This window comes from Rhynchophorus ferrugineus, unplaced genomic scaffold (genome assembly GCF_030347505.1).
Source record: "Rhynchophorus ferrugineus isolate W39M unplaced genomic scaffold, kcgeb_rfMv2 rfM9, whole genome shotgun sequence".
Lineage (NCBI taxonomy): Eukaryota > Metazoa > Arthropoda > Insecta > Coleoptera > Curculionidae > Rhynchophorus > Rhynchophorus ferrugineus.
The window spans coordinates 36,641,640-36,666,586 of record NW_027472588.1 but is presented as its reverse complement, the minus strand read 5'-3'; the positions used below and the strand labels follow the sequence as shown (position 1 = coordinate 36,666,586).

The 24,947-nt window shown below is 31.6% G+C and overlaps 1 protein-coding gene across 14 annotated transcripts in view; it reads left to right on the top strand.

Annotated features, from left to right (window-relative positions):
• Nucleotides 1-24,947, top strand: part of Ca-beta (Calcium channel protein beta subunit) — a 227,268-nt gene that overhangs the window by 175,664 nt on the left and 26,657 nt on the right. For 11 of the 14 annotated variants that reach the window (XM_076414730.1, XM_076414732.1, XM_076414740.1 and 8 more), the window contains 3 exons: nt 16,828-16,944; nt 22,948-23,067; nt 24,617-24,827. In XM_076414730.1, the coding sequence (XP_076270845.1) occupies nt 16,828-16,944; nt 22,948-23,067; nt 24,617-24,827 (448 nt within the window). Of the gene's footprint in view, nt 1-1,918; nt 2,290-16,827; nt 16,945-22,947; nt 23,068-24,616; nt 24,828-24,947 lie in introns of those variants that run through there. The other 3 variants (XM_076414741.1, XM_076414736.1, XM_076414731.1) reach the window with 3 other exon arrangements.

Genomic DNA, 24,947 nt, shown 5'->3' with positions numbered 1-24,947 from the left:
GTACTGTTGACAATAGGAAAAGTTCACGTTTCGCCATTTTCTGCAGGAATATATGGCACATATTTTTATTGACTACTTAAACCTCAGCTGTAATATGATTCCAAATTTTCGTAGTGTCTTTATTTATTTATAGTACTTTAATTTGTCGTAAATTTAAAATGAAACACAATTAAATATAAATGAAATACATTGTACTAATTTTTCAAAATAAAGCTTAATAAAAAAAATTAATCTCCTAGAACGTCACGATCTGCCCATGGGCAATAAGTATTACTTACATGTAGAAGATCGCTTTAGTAAATGATCTGCTGTACAATTTATAATCTAAATCTTATTCTAGTTACTATTCTAACTTATTTTAATGTCTATCCTAACTTATTCTAGTGACTATTCTAACTTATTCTAGAAATTATTAAATTTCACTCTATAGACACATAACACATTAACCAGTTCGTATGGTAGTTTGTGTTTGAGCCTACGCACTTAACTGTCACCGCGCACATTTAACTATTTGACGAGTTTATTGGGATGTACTAATAGTCTTTCAGAGCACTTCGCACTAACACTCCGAATCACACTCGTTGTGGGTTCTAAGGGGATATCGCGCTGAATCAGTTTATTGGACATGTAATATGGGGCACCGACGATGAGTCGCAACACTTTGTTCTGGAACCTTTGGAAGATATCTATGTTAGATTTGCTAGTGGTATCCTACAGTTGAATACCATAGGTCTAAATGAGCCTATTGACTTATAAAGCAAAACCTTATTATCTAATGATAATTTAGATTTACGCCAGCCAGTAAAGTTGGTTTACTTCAACCCCAAGTTATTTGCGTTTTCTTACTATATGTTTTTTCTATGTCAAACGTCGATCGAAATGCATTCCCATATATTTAACGTTGTCTGCTTGTGGAAGTTTATGATAATTCAATTTTACTGAGGGACATCTTCTTCTACAAAGGGTGAGATCATATGGGTAGATTTTCTCTCATTTGCTGTGATACGCTACGTTTTTAACCACAATTCGACTTTGTTAAAATGAAGGGTAAATGAGGTTTCTTGTGGCTGATATTGGATCCTCATGTGATGATAAAACCGCTGTATCGTCAACATATATTGCAATAGTAGTGTTTCTTGAGGCCGGTAGGTGAGCTGTATACAATAGATACAGTAATGGGCCAAGAAAACTGCCCTGCGGAACATCCGAATATATTGGGTGTAGGTCAGTGTGTTCGTCACCTAGTTTTCCAATAAAATATCTGTCTGTGAGGTATGATTTCAGGAGTTGTATGCAGTACAGTGTGCAATGCCTTGTCGAAGGCCTGAGAAATATGGAGAAATGCAGCGGTTTTTTGATGGTTCAAGGTTTTGTTAATTTGGTTGACTATTCTATGTATTTGTTCTGTTGTTCCGTGTTTATTACAGAAGCCAAATTGATGGCCTGGAATAATATTTCTCTCCTCTGCACTACTTTGACTCTCTTAATGTTTAGTTTTTTTAGAGATCACAATTAAAGATCAAAATTAAAAAAACGAATTTATAGACCATAAAGTAATTATTATTATGAAATATACCGATTTTCCTACAATAGCATCAAATTTTTCGCTAAACTACATTATAATATTATTAAAATCGCGTTCTCTTGTACACAAAGAATAATCGATCGTCCCGATGCCATCTAACACCGAGTCGATTCTTCCGCAACGCTAAAAAATATACTTATACGTCGTAGTCTATCGGGCCGCATTAATTGAACTGGAAAACTCACGCACCCATTCATGTTTTGGCCGGAAAATGGGAGATTTCTTGGTAACGGGCAGCGTTCGTCGAAAAGTCAGTTGTTAAAAATCGATAGCGGCGCAGGCGCACTTCTCGCCCACAACCCCACCTCTATTAAATATGTACACCGAACCAGCACACGGAAAAAACACGGCTACATTATCGAAAATTTAAGCTTCGAACGCTAAATGCCTCTGCGATTTTCCGCCTGCAGTTTCGGTCGTTGTCTCAGTTCGGGCATTCCGTCGGGAAACTCGACACTGCACCGGATGCCCGTCTAAATCGGTTTGACGTTGTGAGATGTGTTTAATGGAGGTGTTTTGGCCGATCTCGGAACGGTACGACGTTCAATCCGCCGATGCCTAAATCGCCGCGGAGTTTCGATAAGATGGTATCGAACAGATAACGAAAGAAGGAAAGGAGAAGTCTTTAACAATCGCCAGTGAGATGACGCAAAATGATGGGTTATAATAACTATAATCACGGATACAATAAACTGTTTACTCAGGTGAGACCCGATCGTTTCTTGTGTTTCTTCTACACTTGCCCACTCAATTACCTTTGACTAGTTATCAAAATAACGTAAGTTTCAGTGTTACGGGTTTGAGTTACTATCAAGAAGCATTAAATCACATCTAACACCTATAAAACTAAACACAACAACTACACCACACGCTTTTTAATGCAGATAAACTCTTAAACCGTAAGCAATATCTGAAAATTATAAACTGACAGCATTAACTCTAAATAATTAATTAATGGATTAATAATTTACTTAATTACTAGTAATAATCCACATCGCAAGCACGTGTTGATTGACATAATAATTAATTAGAATCACACTACACTCTCTAGAAAAATAAAATTAATTAAAAGTTCTATTTAAATTAAAGCCATATAACTACACTATACAGTATTAGGCAATGCCGATTGATTATTTTAATTATGAATTTTTAGGTTAATTGTTATGACCTAATTTAATCAAAAATTCACCAGAATAATTTTTAAATAAATATTTAATTATTTTATTTTATAGTACTTAGACTATATTAAATCAAAATAATGTTTAATATTTTTGATCCAGAAAGAAACAACAATCAATATCTACTTCTAGTATGCAATTACTCACACTTAAGTAAGAAAAAAAACAGTCGATAATACAGGGCCTCATTACAAACTTGTGCCTGGACTAATTAAGTTTAAATAATTGAACTACTTCCTCAGCATATCTACTTATTTTAGAAAATATTTTGATTACTTACAGATCAAATTAGACAATATACAAAATTCATTTCAAATTAAATTACAGCTATAGGATTTCATTATATTACTGTTAACTACTACCCATTGATTATTTCAATTTTAAACCTTTTCTGGTATTTATAATGACCTAATTTAATATAAAAGTCACTAGAACACTTAAATGAATATTACAGTAGTTAGACTATATCAAATCAAAATAATGTTTAATATTTTTAATCCAGAAAGAAACAACAATCAATATCTACTTCTAGTATGCAATTACTCACACTTAAGTAAGAAAAAAAACAGTCGATAATACAGGGCCTCATTACAAACTTGTGCCTGGACTAATTAAGTTTAAATAATTGAACTACTTCCTCAGCATATCTACTTATTTTAGAAAATATTTTGATTACTTACAGATCAAATTAGACAATATACAAAATTCATTTCAAATTAAATTACAGCTATAGGATTTCATTATATTACTGTTAACTACTACCCATTGATTATTTCAATTTTAAACCTTTTCTGGTATTTATAATGACCTAATTTAATATAAAAGTCACTAGAACACTTAAATGAATATTACAGTAGTTAGACTATATCAAATCAAAATAATGTTTAATATTTTTAATCCAGAAAGAAACAACAATCAATATCTACTTCTAGTATGCAATTATCCACACTTAAGTAAGAAAAAAAAAACAGTCGATAATACAGGGCCTCATTACAAACTTGTGCCTGGACTAATTAAGTTTAAATAATTGAACTACTTCCTCAGCATATCTACTTATTTTAGAAAATATTTTGATTACTTACAGATCAAATTAGACAATATACAAAAATAACATTAATTGATATTTCAAATTAAATTACAACTATAGGATTTCATTATATTACTGTTAACTACTACCCATTGATTATTTCAATTATAAACCTTTTGGGATATTTATTATAGCCTAATTTAGTATAAAAGTCACTGGAATACTTAAATGAATCTTACAACAGTTAGTCTCTAGTAAATCAAAATAATGTTTAAAATTGTTGATCAAGAGAAAAACAACAACAATCAATATCTACGTATGGAACTAAATTACTTAAACTTAAGTAATAAGAGAATAATAGATAATAAAGTCGATTATTTAGACATTATATTACACTTTCTGCAAAAATAATAATTGTCTTAATTAACTATAAAATTACATTGTGCTACTATTAAGTAATGCTCTTTGATTATTTTAATTATGAACCTTGCAACTTATTAATTCTGACATAATTTAATAAAAAATCCTCAGAATCACCTCATAAAAAATTATATTCGATTTTAAAATATTGTATATAACAATGTTGAAAAATCAAAATAATGTGCAGACATTTTGAATCAGAAATAGACAACAATCAATAATAATACTACATTATCTACAAAAATAAATATTAATTAATTGTTCTAATTAACTTAAAGTTATATAGTTACATTATGTTATTATTAACTAATTTCAATTGATTATTTTATTTACGATCCAGAATACTTTTTAAATAAATATTATAAAAGTCTATAACAAATCAAAATAATAGTTAGAATTTTCGATCCAGAAAAGAATAACAATCAATATCTACGTCTGGGATTAAGTTACTTAGTAAAACAGCCGAATTATTAACGAAAATAATGAGCTTCATCAACATGTGTCAGATTTAATTAAATCTAAACAATAGAACTACATCTCCAAATCATCCATTTATTCTAGAAAACATTTCGATTATTCACTGGTTACATTACACTGTCTATAAAAATAAAAAATGTTCTAACCAACTTAAAGCTATAGAATTAAATTATGTTACTATTGAATCATGAACCTTTTCGGTTATTTACGGTGACCTAATTTAATTTTAAAAAATTACCAGTATACTCTTTAAAAAGAACAACAATTAAATTTGATTTTAAAATATTGTATGTAACAACATTGAGTTCAGTACATGTACATGTACAGTACATGCACCAGAACAGGACACAGAGTCAAAAGAATCAAACCATCTGATCTTGTGTAGTGTTGTGTAGTGAGGTGCATATATTAAAAAATTCAGCAATTCAACAATAGAAGTACATCTCATGTTCTTCCGTTTATTCTAGAAAATATTTTGATTGGTTATGAATAATTTTAAGGCAGTTTTTTGTATTTTTTACGTTGCTTAACATTAAACTTACGGATTCATAAGTATCAGTTAAAGGTTAAGTACCATTATTTGAGTCATAATATCTTTCTACGTCGATTCTTTATTTTAGTAAGTCGGCTAATGCATGTTTACTTTAAACCTATTGATGAATATTTTACTAGAAAGAACAAGACCACCAAAATGATTTAAACATTGTCCAGCTACATCAATATCAACTTTTCTGTTTGACCTTCAACTATCAATTGTTAACTTGAACTTATATATATATATATATATATATATATATATATATATATATATATATAATAAGATGGTGTTTGAATGTACTGATTTCTCAAAGAGTTACATACGAAAACCTTTGAAATATAATAAAAACAACACACTGGTGATGATTTATTCCTGTTTCAGTTGAGAAAAAACAACAATTATTTATTTTTATACACGTGTAAAATAAAATTCTCAAGTCCATATACTGCTTCACTTCAACCCGAAGGAAGTCATACCGAGAAGTTGGAAATACATTTTTAAAACATTAGTTTTATTAAAGCAATAAATACATACATTTTATTAAATAAAAAAAAAACAAATTTAAAATATAAAAATATATCGTTCGAGGTCAATGAATGTCAAGGCTTATTGAATACCTAGCTTGGGCTCTAAAATAACAGTTGATGATTCAACTGTTCCCAGACGTTTATATGCAATTAGACGGATGCAAAAGGAAGAAAATTGGCACATGAATTGTTATTTTGAACATTTCCAGCCTTTCAGTAGTTCATTTCCCGAGAGTCATCATTCATTGCCATAAAGTCTTGCTGTGCATGTAGCGTCACAAAGTTATAATGTAGAACGAGCTGTTAAAACCAAATGGAATTGTCACTGCAGATGTCTAATTTTTTTGGTCTGACCTAAAACCAGGCGGTCGAAGACATGCCCTAGAGTGATAAGTTTCACCGGGTCATGTGAGACTGCCTCTGGGCTTACCAATACACTAAACCGAAACCGCCTCACAGGTGATCACTGTGGATCGCTACTGCTACTGCATTAAATTTGGGGATATGGCACCCGCTGATTGCAGGGGCAGCCGTTATTGGGCACGAGGGCCCGGCGATTCTATTGATTGGCGAACTTGAGTTAACACACGACTGGATACTGTCGTACGGGGGCAAAAGTTATGACCGCAGCAACGGATATGGTTGTTTTTGCCTGGAAAAGGGGGAGGTTAGCGGTGACGCGGTGCTAAGCTCCCAGTATGTCGACCAGCAAACAAGCACGTTTTCAGAAGCTTGAGCTGAGGTGTCAGATTATCAGGTTTCCTATGAATTTGATTAGTTCTGACACACCATGGAGCGTTTCTCCTGAAGAGTTAATTTTGGTAAACTTGAAGCTGTTTCACCCGGTTGGGTGTAACAAACTTGAAGTAGACATTAGATCCGTAGAGGAGTACGGACCGAATTAACGTCTGGTAAAATAAATATTTCATGGAGATAGGAAGTCTGATAGAAGGGCAGATCAGAGAAGATAGCAGGTTTACTATCCCCGAACCTTTCTGGATTTGGGAATGCCAACCGAACCATCGGCCGAGGTAGAGACCTAGGTACGTGGCGTTATCCAGCCATGGAATTTTTGCGATGTCGTGCGATGTTAAGTTGCGAGATGCACAGTGCGTAACGCTTCTTCTTCTGTGTTTTTAGGGGGTTAATTTGCAATCTTCAGAATTTGAACCAGACAGATGTCCACTGACGTCAATTGAATAAATTGAGTGACATATTCTAACAAAAAATCATCATCTTGTATGATAATACTTGGTAACACGTTGTAAGGGTTTCGAGAGATACTTCTGGTGTAACGAATTTGTGATTACTACTTCATGCAGATCAGATCATCATTCAATTTTTGATACACTATCACCATGTTGCCACAAAGATGAAAAGAAGTTGTAGAAAATCATGGAGAATAGTGAAGAAGTAATTAAAGTACATGTGAATCGGATTTAATACCAATATTTTAACCATAAAAATTAAGTTAAGTTCGTTCTGAAAGTCTAAATTAAAAGTCCTGCTATTTCTTTAATCGAAATAAGCACGACCACAATTAATTAAATTGCGTTTCACTTTAATTGGAATTGATTAATTAGCTCTCATATTTCACACGAACGTGGGTAGATGAATGAATTAGGGATACTTATAGGTTTTAGTCTAATTATTTCAACTATATTTCTAGCTCATCGAATGACCTCATCGCCATGATTGTGTTATTAATTAAATTTTAATTCGCCTTTACTACCTTCATCGATCGCCCTTTGAGGACGCTAATTGAATTAATCCTGCATACATTTCTGTCGAGTTATTAGCGGCGACGTTCAGATCGATAGAGGGAGGGAGAGAGTGAGGCCGGTGGGTGGTTGCCGTCGTTGCCATTAGAAAATGAACAAAATTTGGAGTCGCAACCCGGAGTCGGAAAAACGTAAACTACTCGTAAGTTGGAGTGTCGGAGTGGCAGTAGAGAGATGTTGGTAGATGTCGAAAACGACCCGCTGTTGAGGAATTTTGTTCTGTTTAATTTTTGCGCCTTTCGAGCAGCAATCTTTTTTACTGTTGAAGCGCGTAGTGTCGATCTCTAGCTATTTTAAATATTAGATTTTGCCGCGTACTTTTGAGCATACACTAATCTTCACCTATTCCAATCACATTTTTGCTGTTATAGCTGTGGTAGGATTGCTTCTCTTATAAAAAAACAAATGATTTGAATGTGTTTATACACTATACCTTTGATATTATTTTTAGGGTACTGGATATTATATAAATTTAAACATATTTTTCATTTGCAGCAGTACCCTTTTCGGCAATCCTTTTCGCATATCACACTTACCAAAACTACGTTATATTGCTCAGTATTTTTATATTATTTAACATAAATAAACGTTGGTTCCTTAACAATCTACAAAATTAATGTTACTGAATTATAATATTTTACTTATAATTTATACTTTACATGGGTATTGTCTGCTGGTAATTTTCTCTGTTTAGTAATAAATAATTATTTAAACTAATCCAGTGGTAATGTAAACATAAAATTAACAAATACCACCTACAGGAAATTTAGAAACATTTGGGAATGTGCAAAAGTATGGAATAGGTGAAGATTACTCTATGTTCATACTCATGTTAGATGCTAAACTTAAAACCCGCCATTTTAGATTTTTGTTTTATTTAAATTGTTTTATCTTTCATTCTCATTAAATTGTTTGAGATGAGCTTTCCTACTATTAATGGGGGTAAAATTATAACATATAGCTGAAAAGATCCTAGTCTGACCCATATAATGAATAGAAGGCAGGAAAGAAGGAAAAAATTAATTTGATTATTTGTTACGTAGGTCTGCAAAATAAAATTTCTAAGAGTTCTTTAGGTTTTGTGACGTAATCTTTATTGTTTTTGGTGTGCATATATGTTGGCAATTTGCTATGTTAAACGAACTATTACTTTAAAATAAAAGAGAATCCACTTAAAAAAAAAATATTAATTTATTTACAAACCATTAACGAGACATATTATTTAATCGAATATGAGTTTACTAGCATACACTAAAACCTTTATTTTTCCCAGTGAGGCCCCTCTTCGTGCACATTATTTGCTTGTATTTATATATGAATGACAATATATATTAAATGGTTTCTCTGAAGCGCCCAACGGTACTCTAGTATCATTGTGATGCTTCATTTGCCTCGGTATTTGCTCTCCCTCTTTTTAATATCCTGCTAAAATCGTTCACGTAACTCTTCACTCACATCTCGTAAATTTTCCGGAAAGTAGTTGAAGTGGGAATGAAGAAAATGTACTTTTAAACTAATTAGGCAACCTAAAACTTGAAATACTAGATTACATTCCTTTGACGATTTTATAGACAATTGATTGTCTATGACCTCCTTTCTTTTTGATGACCCCTCTAATGTCTAGACCGACGAAAACACCTTTGTCTCTGAAAGGTCTGGAAATATTATGTATTTGAAACAATATCTATCTTTGGGAGATGATTTTACAAATTACTTCATCAATACCTAATTTATGTGCAGAGGTGATAAAAGAACTTTATGTGGAGGTACAAATGTTTCTTGGAAGATGTACTTTTTTCACCAACTTTAAGCTCCCTTCGCGGCCAAGTGATTTTCTCGCTTTCTGATCTCCCACAAGCATAAAAGGCAAGGGAATTGAGTAAACCAAGCTTGTTGTTGCAGAATTGTGTTAAAGCATCTTTTTGAAAAATATATTAAAATACATCAATGTCTATTAGATCTGAAATGCTTCTATCAAGACATCCTGGCATCCTAGAATGTCTTCCATATTATTTTCGTTTTCAGAATACCGTAATACATAAAAATCAGTTTAAAAAACTAAAGCAGCATTACTATTAAATTCCATATTTTAGACTTAGTAAATTAGTTAAGATTGGTGCTTCAATCGTTGAATCCAAATAGATATGATTAACAATAACGTTTTGCAGTAGTTACAGATTTCATAGTCAGTAAAAGGGCTCTGATACAGAAGTATCTTTAATCAAGCTACACAATTTAAGTGTTACAGCTGAGTGATTAACATATTCTCTCAAAATATACTTCTATAACGATTAAAACTTTGACCTTGTTGGACCAAATGTTTAGCCAGTACATCTAGTATTCAGACAAAGCTGATTGGACCGTGTATCAATAGCTCACACATCATTGATGTTCTTTATCCGTTTATTAGAATCCTCCCTGTTTCACCTACCTGTACTTTCCCGCACTCACAAAGAACTTTAGCTTTGCTGTTCTCACAACATCAGGTGACGTATTAGGTGACGTGTAAATGAAGATTGGAATGAGAAAAAATATATACATATATATAATTAATATAAAATATAGCATAGAGAAAATGTCTCTATTACCATATAGGGTAGCTACCCCCTATAACCTTATAGAGGTGATATTCCCTATAACTAGACAAAGCGGTCAAATCAACAACAGAGCTGGTTGATTGACAGGACCCAGACTAGGAACTTTTCAGATGATCTGTTATAATTTATATTTAATAACTTTTACACCCTTCATTTTCTGATCATCATGTGATACACATTATGTTTATAGTAAATAAGTGTAAAGATTAAAATAGCGTAAATATATATGTAATAATTTCTATCATCTGTTCTATCTTGTCCATTTGCTTATTTACTAAATATAATATAATATCAATGTTGAGTTTTTAAGAATTATTGCAGAAGAGCTCCTTCAGGTATAGTAACCAATTAGAACCAAATTATCAGTGTGTTTATACGATTTAGAGTACCAATTCAATATAGAGTAGTTTATGTGTAAAACATCATTGCATTTCGATAAAACGGCCTAAACTAGTTTTAGTTAATAACTTAGGCTAGTTCTTCATAAGTTGTTTAAAAAATATTTTTATTTCTACTATCATCGTGTAGATTTAGCGGGTAATATATAGTTATTTATACGAAATTACATGAAACTATTAAACAAGAACATCAAAACAAACTACTGTGATCAAAAAATAGTAAAATTTTTGAAACAAAACGCAAATTGGTTTTAGACAAACCCTAGGAACCGTTCTTTCTAAAGACAAATTTTAAACACATTTATAGTGCATAATTTAGGCTCTTCTTTGGCTATCTTTTTATCACAGTAATATTATAAATATAACAGTGTATTAGAAATTATACTTCATACTTCATTAGTTTTTATAGTTTTAGTCAATGTTACAAATATATATTGTTCCCAAATAGTTATATAGGTCAAATAAATTAATACATTTAAGATATTTACAATACAGATATATATATGCGAATATTTATATTTGGAATCGATTTTTTTTCTAATCCTTAATAAAACAACTCCAAAGTCTTTATTAGTGCCTTACTATATTAATATCAACAGTTGCTAAATGAGAAGAAGAATTCTGTATACAGAGCTTGATTATTTGTTAATATATTTAATTTACTTTTAACATTAAGTGGTATTTAATTAATTTGCCATATAAAATTAATTTTATTTTTTTAATAGATTTCCTCTCATATATTTTTTAATCAAAATTTCACTTAGTATTGGCATAAAAATATTATAATATCCACAAATTTGTTAACTGCAAGAAAATTAATATTATGATTAAATTCATGAAAATATTATGGTATTATTGGGAGACCAAATTATTTCAGACCGTTTTTTTAACGTTATATGTATATTTATTGTGAAAAGGACGGAATTTTTTTATGTATCTCATATAAACAGTGAAAACTTATTTGTACTCCTAGTATTATATAAATAATTATACACAAATTAATTATATAATTTATTTAATATATTTAGTTTCATAATATCTTGATTATTTAATTTTAATATTTTAAGTCTTGATTTATATAATTTCTCGACTTGGTTTGATCAAATTGAACATGTTCTCTATGTATAGCACTCACGTTAAACACCACCCAACTCACACAATCTCGATCCACAACCTCCAAAAACCAACCGGTCCCAGATAAGCACACTCTAACATGCCGATTCGTTCCCTTAGATCTGGCCGGAGGTTACAAAATCCGAAACAGTTTTCTAAATAACCATCACGTAAAATTATCGCATGCTTGCGAGTATAATAACAACTAACCTATGTCAAAGTACACCACTCTGGTAAGCGTACAGTGTCGCAAGAGCAAAAACGTTCGTTAATGTTCGAAGAGCATTACGAAATAATATCGTTTTAATGCAAAAAAAAGTGATTGAAGCAAACAAAATCCACTAGCTCGAACATTAACGAATAATATATGTGTCCGTAATAGTAAATTTGCTTCCATTGTTACTTAATAAGTCAATAAATCAATTAAGTTATCGCTCGATATCTCTAACCTACACCAGATAAATTATTTAAAACGTTATGTTAGTGTAAAACATTCATATAAAATGAAGTCAATGCCGTTGATTATGACAATATATGAAGTATAGGAAAAACGATTTCCTTTATATAGGCAAAAGTTGGTCAAAATGGAGATGGAGTAAATAATATATACGTTTATACTTGATTGCTTCCTTTCCTCAAACTAATATACTACTGTCTGTGTCGCAGGACTTTATTTTTCACTAAATATCACCATAGTTGATGATGATTGCAACTGTTCTAGCATTAATAAACGTTAGTGGGAGTTTCTCGCTGCATCTTCCATTAAAAAGTTCGATTTCGCCAGAAAAGTATGTGACGAATTCGTCCACCTTTCATTCGATATGTCAAGATATGTCAAAGCCATTGTAATCTACTTTGAATGTGCTTTTCAACTGTGCACTGATTCTAGTACGATATCGGAGAAAATAGGAATTGAATTTGCACTACAATTCTTCATTTGAAAGACCTCAAGCTTACAGATGTCATACTGTAACAGTACCCGTAAGACTGGGAGCCATTCTATAAAAATTGGCAAGATAATCTTTCGGTAGACTGATTCTACTCGTGATTGTAATATTTTCTCTCTTTCATATGCACCATCTTAAAGGGGAACAAGTTCCTCCTGCTTGGCCGATTATTTTCCTGTATTACTGATGTATTACACACGTATCTGAATTCGTGCAGTTGACACTCAGAGGGAATCCGTCAGTTGCCAACACTTTTGTCTTTTCTTCATTAATTCTCAAGCCATATGCCTCTTTAATGCGAACTATATCACGAAGAATACTGGAAGCCTCAACATTTACATCAGGGAATGTAGAGTTCTTATCAGCAGACATCAGATCGGTCATAGCATCATATTGAACGACATGTATGTTTTTAAACATGTTTCGTATAATTGCGTTCACTACTATGCTTCCTGGCCTAGTAAATATTCTCGTTTCTAATCAGGCTTCTCATTGTTTAACTAGTTTTACGTGTTAACAAAATAGTTATTTGGATGGTAACTAGCTGAGTTGTAAGCTCACACTGCATTTCCATTGAGTCATTCTTCAATAGTGTTTACGAGTCTTCTAAAAATTTTTAGTTCACTCTAAGATATTTTTATCAATAATTACAACGTCACAATTTGATTATCAACGCTAGTACCAATAACAGCACGAAATGATTACCGTGCTTTAAAAACATTTTTTCTTGTTGGAATTTGTATAAAATTCACTGCCAAATATGCTGTTTAACAGTTGTGACCGTAAACCTTATTTAAGATGATTTTCAAAGATAAAAGACTATAACCATGCATTTTAAAATACTACTGTTTTAAATATAATGTTGAGTTCAAAGTATAAATTTGTACAAATTAAGTCATACATCTAATATTTTACTTTATCAATTTGTAACAAAGTATAATAAAAAAATTGTTATTCGGACATACTGCCTACCTTTTTTAATAATCATAAAATAAATGTATATATATTAGATTTGAGAAAACATTGATTATTTATTATTTATTCCGTTTGTTAAATATTTTACTCTAGGTATTCTTAAAAAGTTTTTGTATTTCTTGTATTTACAATATTGTAATTTAATTCATAGAAAATAGAATAAATATTTTCTGGCTAATGTTCTATTGTTATAGTATTATATATTTCGAGGTTCGATGTCAGACTTAATATATAATTCACATTCACACATGAATATTGTACCCTAAAGTTTTATACCCTAGTTGTATATGTCCAGACCTGGAACTCTGTTGCTTTCTCCTTCTAGGAAAGTGAGTAAAGCTATATTCTAAAAAGTTCAAAACTTTCATCCTTCTATACCAATTAATGATCAATAAGTATAATCCATATTCGTCAATTTCTATCTTTTGTAAAGTGAGGTTGAGGTTGAGGTGTAGGAATTTTCTGTCTTTGGTTATAGGCTCTTTGTTTTCATTGTAACATTATTCACAGGGAATTCAAGAGTAATAGAAACAAGATACCCTCAATATCATGAATGTTGAGGTTTCAAATTGAAGGCATACCTCCCAGAAGAAAATAATTTTGTTAATCACACTCTACACTCTAGGTCTTCTACTGTGTTTTATTCATGGCAAATTCTTAAACCACTATCACTCACCACCTCGTATAAGTCTTTTCACTTATACTGGTATTATTATGTACTTTTAAAAGTAGTACAGTACAGTAATATTTGTAACATAAAAGTTAGTAGCAAATAAAACATACTCGGTTAAAAACTAAAATCCAACAAAAGAAACAAATGAGATTAATTAAAAGCGTGATTCAACATTATTTTGCTAGACCAGATATATATTTTAAAAAGAAGAATCGCCTTGCTTTATAATCAGCATATTTTGTATATTGTCAGTTAGGGACAGTAAATATTTTTTCACATATTATAATTTAAGATCAAGTGGAAGCAAATCTACAATAATTAGTTGGAATGTCGAAATGCAAATAGCCTTTGTGCATCCGAAATTCGTTGATAGAAAGTGATTAAGAAATCATTTAGTTCCCTCCTGTTCCATTATTTGTCATTTAGTAACGATTAAATCATCATCTGGATTATTCCTACTATACCCGATAAAAGATCCTCTTAAGAATCGACAGTACTACACACATGTAATGTATCTTGTTTCAAAAGCATGTCTATTAACGCTCTTGCTTTTACCTAGGGTTATCTTAGACATATTATTTTGATAGTTTTACGTAAGGTCTCGAATTTTATGAGATGATATTAACTAAAACAATAAATATAGTTCTGTACTAGTCAAATCTCATAAAATACGACATTATCAACTAATATTATTTATCTCTAACATAACCCTTTTCAATTGTTTACGTACATTACCATTAACACAACAATACACTTCATCAATCATCAAAGCTATCTTGTATTTAGAATTAATGAAAAGCATCATATCGAATAGATAGATTAGGTATAGATGGTGAAACTGTCCGGTATAGAAATATATTGTGGATATTGGCGTCATTGTTCTTCAGTATTGTTTAACGTGTATTTATAATGCTCAGTCTTAGGAATTTTAAAATATATAGAATTAATTTAAGTTAAGGCTTATTAAGTAAACACATAACTGTAGAACACGAACAACACAGAGGACAATGGAAGTATTTTTCTTAAACTTTAAAATCCATTATTTATTTTTGTAGTCATCATTATAACTGGAATATATATCCTAACTATAACCATACGAGGGTTGTTAACATGTTAATTGAAAAGGCCCGGCCTGCCATAGTAAAACACATTTTTTGGCAAAATTAGTTTTTCTTTAAACATAATTCCCTTCAAGGGTCTCCAACTTATCGATACCATTTTTGGAGTACGATTTTTTTACGATCACCTTTTCAGTCGACGAAAATTTTTTCCCAGCGAGCATTTTTTTTTTAAATCTGAGAACAGGAAATAGTCGCTGGTGGCCAGATCCGGAGAATATGGTGGATGAGGAAGCAATTTGAAGTCCAATTTATGGATTTTTGCCATCGTTTTCACTGACTTGTGATACGGTGCATTGTCTTGGTGAAGCGGAACTTTCCTTTTTTTCAAATGATTTCCTCTCTCAAACGGTCCAATAACGCTATGTAATAGTCGCTGCGGATGGTCCTTCCTTTTTCAAGGTAGTCAATGAAAATTATTCCATGCGCATCCCAAAATACAGACGCCATAACCTTGCCAGCCGACTGTTGCGTTATCCCACGCTTTGTAGCGGGTTCATCGTGTGCAGTCCACGCAGATGACTGTCGATTGGACTTTCGGAGTGAAATAATGGTGTCATGTTTCATCCATTGTCACATATCGACGCAAAAACTGGGGTTTATTACGCCTTATTATCTTCAAACACTGCTCCGAATCATCAACTTGTCATTGTTTTTGGTCAAAAGTTAGCTCGCGCGGCACCCCCTTTGCACAAAGCTTTCTCATACCCAAATATCCGTGGATAATATGATATACACGTTCATTTGAGTGTCTGCTATTTCATTCAATTTCAATTTGCTGTCATTCAAAATCATTTTGTGGATTTTTTAAATGTTTTCGTCGGTAACAACCTCTTTTGGGCGTCCACTGCGTTCACCGTCTTCGTTGATGCTTGATTTTCCTGGGACAGGTAATTTATATTTTGAGATTAATAAGGAAGAGACAGGAACTTTTCACATTATTCTCCATGATTCAAATTAAATTGAAAAATACCTCTGGTTTTTCTCGAGTTTGTTATTTTTATCATCTATATTTTGCACCGTTAACGTAACTTACATTTTTTAATGTTGATGAATACTAATAACATTGCGTTGCCATAGCAGTAGAACAAGCATTTTGTGCGTTACCTTTCATTTATTGGTTCACTATTATGGTTATGAAGCCTCAGTAATCTTAATATGAGGATTATCCAAGGCATGAGTGTAATAAATACCATTACATACGTTCAAAATTACGACATAATGTGGTAAAGTTTATTTCTATATCGTCCAGTATAGAAGCTGAAAGTTAGATAATATCTAAATAGAGATATTGAGGTATTGAGTTGGCTAAAATATGTTGATGTTACTGAATTATGTTGATAATACGCCCACCATGTTTACTACAAGATATTAATTAATTGAGGAGAAAAATAATCAACACAATTCAGTTGAATTTAATTTCCGAAATACCAACCCTGCAGATTGCTAATCGTGGATTATCTCGTGTTTTAGGGCTCTGCTGATTCAAACTATTCACAGCCATCATCGGACCTGTCATTGGACGAAGAAAAAGAAAATTTACGTAGGGAAAAAGAGAGGGCGGCACTTAGTCAGCTGGAAAAAGCACGGGTGAGTTTGGTTTACCGTAATTTAGTGAATCCGATTAAGGAACTCAAAAAGTTTTACTGTTTCTTGTTTAGTTCTTTGCTATCTTCCCTTCTTGTCCCTTTTTACTCGTTCTTATTTTCTATGATTTGTACTAAGCACTATTTTAATATCTCTAATCCCTTTTGTTAGATTATTTACATTTCTTTCCTAGTCCTTTTTTGGCCCTGCGTTGTTTTATCTATCCAATTATAATATATATACTTGCTCATTTAGTCCCTGTTATTAATCTTCGATTTTTTCTTTCCTCCATTTGGATATCATTTCTCCTGATATTAATTTAACAATAATATAACGAAACTGTGTTACCTTCCCTAACCTGTCATTATTTATATTTGTTTTCTATAAAAACCAACTAGAGATCTCTCAGAAAGATGATCATCAAAAATATAGTATTTGTACAACAATTAGACGTATATGCATATTTGTAATAATGTTTATTTCTTACACAATAACTAAATATATTAAAAACTTATATTATATAACGCTAATAAAGGTTTATACATTATATAATAGGCTAGAAATAAGAATTAAGAATAAAGAATCACATATATTTTTTAAATTTTAAATTTTTTAGATTAATAAGTTTTTGCAGTAAAAATAGATACTGTGAGAATAGTTCTATTGAAATCAAGTGCCTTTGCTAAGATAAATTAAAATGTATGGATGGCAAACCTACTGAAATATTTTATGATAGAAGATACAGATGCAAATCTACTTGAAAGAGTCACCAAAATATTCATTTTACATAATTAATACTAACTATAACACAAAAAAAGGTTAAAATTATATACATTATATACATTTCGAATAACGGATGTTTGATTTTCTTAAACTTATAGCAACAGAAATAACTTTTATTCTCGGTAAAGTAAATAAGTAAAATTGTCCATAAAGTTGTTTTTCAAAAATAGTTATCCAGCCTATTCTTACGAATGTTATAAATAATATTAAAAATTATTCAAATCACATACATCAAGTCTTAATAATACGAATACAAAAATATAATTTTATTTACAAGGAATGATTGCAAACTGTAAATATAACATTATATTATGAATAATAAATCTTCCAAATAGAGTAAAGCATAAACTCGTCAATAATTTGAGAGTAATTTATAAATATTTCGGCACAAATACGAACAGGCCCGGCGAAACATCGTTTCCATTGAAAATTGGACTAAAAATAACCTCAAAGAGAATGAAAATTTGTTGTTCGTATGTAGGTCAGTTCGTTTAAAAAGAACAGAATCACAATAAGGCAGTAAATATAACCAATAAATGTAGGCAAGTCTTTTATTCTTTGTTCTGTTTGTTAGATGTATTCTAAACATGTCTTAAACTCATTATAGATTGTATATATATATATATATATATATATATATATATTGAGCAATTAATCTGAGAGATATGATATTATGCAGTTTTTTATATGTAGAATATCTTGGGATATTACCTTTCAAATGCTCTGTAGTATGGATACATTGAATAAATATTATGTAGCTTAAAAAACTAAATATAAAAGGATAGAAATTGATGGCCACTGGTATATCATAGAATTTTGTCGACTCAAGGAGGTCTTTGCGATCAAATATAGTTTATTATAAATTTAGGGAATAACCAGTGAGCAGACGGAGATAAATCTGACCAATAAAGATTATTGATTATTTATTTGATTTGAACTGAACTGATAAATCTCAACCTCAAGGTTGAGGAATGACTCACATTTGATCAAAAATCACTGAAAATTGATTTTTTACGAATAAATTTTCATTTTTATTATCAAATATTCTTTAAAATTATTTCCGTAATTTAGTCATCGTTACAATTAACATCTAATTTAATCAATAGATTCTATTTCGATTACTTGTTCAGAAAAGACAACTTTAATCTTTATAGACTTCTAGATTATACTGGTTTCATTATTTATTTATATCTATATTAAATTAGCATTACTTTTGTAACTCATTAATATTGTCAGTAGCAACTGAACAACAGCCGTCGCTATAGAAGTTACCGAAATATGTACAACAGGACTCTAAAAACTTCATTGCTTCTCTTTTTTTTACAGCAGCTTCGTAAATATCTGTACGTTATAATGCTCATCCTGTGGTATATATCTCGTTTCTAGCTACACGAATCTCTTTATAGCACAATAGTGTGAATTAATGTAATATGCCCGATAAATACCAACTATAGATCAATACATAACGTGAGATTTCTCATCTTTCAGATCTCCCAAGTCTGAAAATCACTTCATATTAAATCAACTTCTGTGGAGTGGACTCTAACTCTAGTCATTGGTCAACTGGTCAACAAGAACTGTAATTTTAATCGTAACATAAGTAGCAAGATAATAGGTTATTCAATAAATTCCCAGAATGATAAGTATTTTATTTAGGCGGTACTAATAAAATTAGAAGAAATTAAATCCAGATGAGCTGTATATGCTGAAATTTTGTAATTTCATTGTTCCAATTTCGTGTAGCAGTTGGTAGTTATACACTACCTACCAAAATCAGGTCCATTAATGTTTTCATGATTGATCTTTACTATTAATACATAAAAAACCTAGAATACAAACTACCTACTAAATAACTTAATGCCTATTGAAACTACAAGGCCGCCTTATTATTGTAACCCAAATAAAATTATGTTAATACGCGAATAAACCCTTAAATTCGTTTCTTTTTTTTAACTTTTCGTGATAATCCAAACTAGGCCAAATCTGATTAATTTAAGATTCTATCTGGTTTATATTCACGAAACCCCAGTTACTTAGATCCGCATTGGACGCGGTATTTTTAAACTGTTTACGCGACAAAAGGAATCCGTCCGAACCCATCACATTTCGGAAATATCAATAGTTAGTTTATTATAGTTATATTTGTTAACGAATTAAACGAATTGTAAGTTAAGTTAAGGTTACTTGTAAAATATGTAATTAATGTCTTTATTTTGTGCTCTTTACAGATTTCCATTTTACTAACCTAGATAAATTCACTTCTGCTGATGTCAAACGTGTATCCATATTTTTAAATTAGTAATGCAAACAAATTTGCAAATAAAAACATTGTGTATTTAAAATTATTTATACAGAGTTGCCATAACGAAGTACTTACTATTTAAATTACCAGAAGGGACTGCATCTTTTTAAACAATGGCCTTCCACATTTGGCTCTATACTTAGCCTATCTAAAGTGCAGACTATGAACCTATTAGGTCTTATGTAATTACTTAAGGTTCTTCTGGATATAGAGAAGAATACTTGGAAAGATATAGCTATAACACTATAACCATAGAGTAATAGAGATGCAACTCAATAGGGGACTCTGGCGCAAAGTTTTGCTTTGCCCAACATCCAGAGGGTGCTATAATTGGCCATTCAAATAATTTGATTGCTCAAACAAAAATCAAATAAACAAAAAACCTGTCTTTTACCTTTTTCATATTTGTTTAATGCCATCAATTTAATATGATATATCAGAGTTCTGTCTTTTTTTCTTATACTGAAAGCAAACGTTGAGTCTTTCAATCTTAATATTCTGTTCACCTGTTTTACTCAAAAGTATATAGCCTACCTTGTTGTCACTTTTAACATTTTATCTGAAAGATCATTATGGAATGTACAATTGAAGGGTTCTAAATTCACTTTTTTTTTAAATATTGCCAAAAATTGTGTTATAGTATCGACGTTCTCACTGTTCTCTATCTAATGCACATTGAAAATGGCTAAAAAATAAATAAACAAACCACAGAACGAAGGGAACCAATTAGAACCCGTCACGGCTCTTCGCATAGCGTTTAAATCAAGTAATATATTAAAAATAGCGACTTCTACATGTTGGACGTCGCGTTTCCCTATAAACATATTTCTATAAATTATATTTCCTATAAAGATAAATCTCTATTTCTCTATGACCATAACTAAAATTATACGAAAGTATTTAAACATTCTAGGAAATACCAACAATACAGTGTTTCCTCAGTCGAATAAATGGAAATTTATTTACTTCAGCATTATTTCTTAAAATTAATTACTTCAACTTTGTTCTTCATTTTCTTCTTATTAGCCACTTAGCGTAAAAATTAAAACTTTGTTTCACATTTGTGCATTTAAGACCTCCTTCTATTTTCTTTATATTTTATGTCCTTTTGCGCTGGTGTAGGGTGGTGCTATAGTGCTAGTGTACACGTCAATGTTATTGTAAACAAATTAACGGAACCTAAGAGCTTCTAATGCAAATATCGTTAGTTTCTGGTAATTTAGTGCTGCATAATATTATTCATTGAGCAAGTATTGACGTTTAAAATATATTGCCTTTATACGTGCTTGAATATATTAGCAACAATAGAAAAAAGAAATGTTTTAATTCATTTTACAAAGACGATTAAAAATATAAAAATAAACGTAAACAAATGACTAAGCCACAACCAGAGCTCGAACAGAGAAATACACTATCAGTCAGAACTGACAAATCTCGGCAGAAATGTGCGCGATTCGGTTCATCGTAAAAAAAGCAAAACGTTTCCTACGATTGGAACCACTCCAAATAGGAAACAATGATGTTCGCAAATAATTTTCGTGTTTACGTAATCGGGCAGCGTATGGCCCATTAACCAATGATGCCGTTGCATCCTTTTAGATTTTGTTTTAACGCCAACTAATTTAGCGAGCCGTTAAAAGTGTTTTGAAAGTTGCTGAAAGAATTTATGTGTTTATCAAAGCCGAATAAATTTATATAATCGCGCGGAAGCATGGTAATCTCCTCAATATGGTTTGGGAAAACATTACCAAGTAACATTTACTTATTATCATCGTTGCGTCATAATGTACCTCATCGATACTATAAATATTTGATGTGGATCATCTTGTGGTCACCAGCATCAAAATGTTATAAATAATATCATTATTGTTCTACATTTTAATAAAGTAAATTTAAGATAAAGTTAAGAATTCTACTTTACACTGTACATGATCATGTGGTTTGCTTGGCTTCAGTCTTCTGATTTCCTGAGTCTTATACAATAATTGTATTGCTTCCACGTTGCTGCGATTTAACAAACCTTATTTCATGTTCTTGGATCACCTCAACTAACAACATTTCTGCTTTTTTTGCCGACTACCCGTATTCTGGAGATTTTTTTTACTTTGATAAGCATTCTCTTAGATACTTTCAAATACATAGCTATATCCCATTTTGTATCTGAATTAACCATTTCATTTGTATGAATCTATCAAGTTTCTATATATAATAATTATATGTGTGGCCAAGGCGAAAGGGCGGTCCTCCAGCTGTTGCGTCTATGATGTAATTGTTAATGTCTTTATAGACAACAGTGGGAAATCTGACAAGGAATAACCATACCCGTCGCGCCAGTAATCTGACTTGATGATAAGACCGGATATCTTCCGGGATGGTCTCTAAGTTGGTCACTGGCCAGTCGGGGTATGCTTAAGATGATCGTGTTTCAAAGCTCACGTTAAACTGCAGGTCCAGCTAGATAAACCCTCATTGGTAAAAGGTGGATTTTTTTTTCATTAAACATTTTTTCATTAAACAACAAACAACAGGAATTTCTTTAATTTATAATTCCAAATGACTTTAATCTAACAAAAAAAATATTTGGTTCATCAAAATAATAACAAAATCAAGTTTTTTTCTCCCAGCAAGTGTTGTTTAAACATATCTAAAATTCCGTGAAATAATTTGGTTAATAATGATTATGTTAGTAATTTAGATTCAAGATTCTTATATCAATATTTTTAAATATTTATTCAACTCTGTTTATTTGAATATAATTTTGGTTAATCTGAATTGCTATAAAATTGATAAGGATGAAGTGATGTAAAATATTCGTAGAGACAGAAATGAGATTGTGAATTATGATTAGATGAATTATTAATAGATTTTTCATAACGCTAATTCTAACAAATTAACTAACATGAAACTATTCCTATTTTCAGACGAAAACGGTAGCATTCGCAGTTAGAACCAATGTAGCGTATGACGGAAGTTTAGACGATGATTCACCGGTACATGGTTACGCCATTTCTTTCGAAGTTAGAGATTTTTTACATATAAAAGTAAGTAGACTTCAAATATTTTTATTGTGCGTTTGTTGCACTTGTAGTTTGTTAATATGTTTATTTTATTTTAGTTTTCTTTAAGTTAAAATGGTTAAACATTTTTAATTTTATAATTTATTAAATAATTCTCGAAATATACGGTATAAATCTAAAAATAACTTCTTTGATTTCTTTAAAAATTCAACTTTGTCGCTTGTCCCGATTATTCATATATTCTGTTTAGTATACAATTGCCCTCAGTTTATGTTTCTCAATGAATGCAAATATGAATGCAACAAATTTTATTGCATTTTTTTGAGATCTGAGAACAGGAAATAGTCACTGGGGGCCAGATCTGAAGAATACGGTGGATGATAAAGCAATTTCAAGCCCAATTCATGGATTTTTGCCTTCATTTTCACCGACTTGTGACACGGTGTATTGTCTTGGTGAAGCAGCACTTTTTTTCTTCAAATGCGGCCGTTTTTCGGCGATTTCGTACTTCAAACGGTCCAATAACGCTATGTAATAGTCGCTGTTGATGGTCCTTCCTTTTACAATGTAGTCAATGAAAATTATTCCATGCGCATCCCAAATTACGACGCCATAACCTTGCCAGCCGACTGTTGCGTTTTCCCACGCTTTGGGGCGGGTTCATCGCGTGGCTGTCGAATGGACTTCGGAGTGAAATGATGAAGTCATATTTCAACCACTGTCACATATCGACGCAAAAACTCGGGTTTATTACGCTTGATCATCTTCAAATACTGCCCCGAATCATCAACTCGTCATTGTTTTTGGTCAAAAGTGAGCTCGCGCGGCACCAACTTTGCACAGAGTTTTCTCATACCCAAATATTCGTGAATGATATGATGTACACGTTCAGTTGATATATTTAAAGTGTCTGCTATTTCATTAAATTTAAATTTACGGTAATTCAAAATCATTTTGTTGATTTTTTTAATGTTTTCGTCGGTAACAACCTCTTTTAGGCGTGCACTGTGTTCACCGCCTTCGGTGCTCATTTCACCACGTCTAAACTTAGCATACCAATCCTTAATGGTTGATTTTCTTGGGGCAGTGTCCGGAAACTGAATATCAAGCCAAGGTTTTGGTTAAACTGTATTTTTTACGTTGAAAAAGCAATATTTTATCAACATGCAATATTCCTTTTTATTCATTTTTTTCACAATAACAAAAGTTGCCTCAGTCAAAATGCTATAATTTACGAACTAATGATCCGACAGCTGTTAAATTTATGCACGCATCTTTTGAGGATAAGGGCTAACTAAAACACATTTGGATTTTATTCTAGTAGCCCCATCTATGTGTCAGGTCGGGGACCTTTCAATTGACCTGTTATCGTAGGATAAATACTCTATAATTTTAAATCAGATTAGGATAAAAACATATAGCTTATTACCGTTAATTTACTAGATTTCAACGTCGAATTTCTGGAAGTATCCCATAATATAAAATGTTGTTGATTAATTGTTATAATTTATATTAACCAAACAAGATAATGTCCCGTTCATAAATCATTGTGCTAATATAGTTACTATTGCAGGAAAAATACGACAACAACTGGTGGATCGGTCGTTTGGTCAAAGAAGGCTGTGACATCGGCTTCATCCCCTCACCGGTGAAGCTGGAAAACTTGCGCCAACAACAGGTTCAATCGCGCACCCCCAAGCTCTATTCTAGCAAGACCAGTTCCAGCTCGAATATCGGCGCAGTGGGTAATGAAGCTTCGAGAGGTAGCACACCACCTACGCCCGGTACGTCCCATCCCCTCTTCGGTGTTTTTGTTTTTTGTTTTCGATTTTTTTTTTCGTTTTCGTTTTTCTTGTTTTTCGGTATTCGGAAAATGAGGTTATATTGAGAGATATATTCTGTAC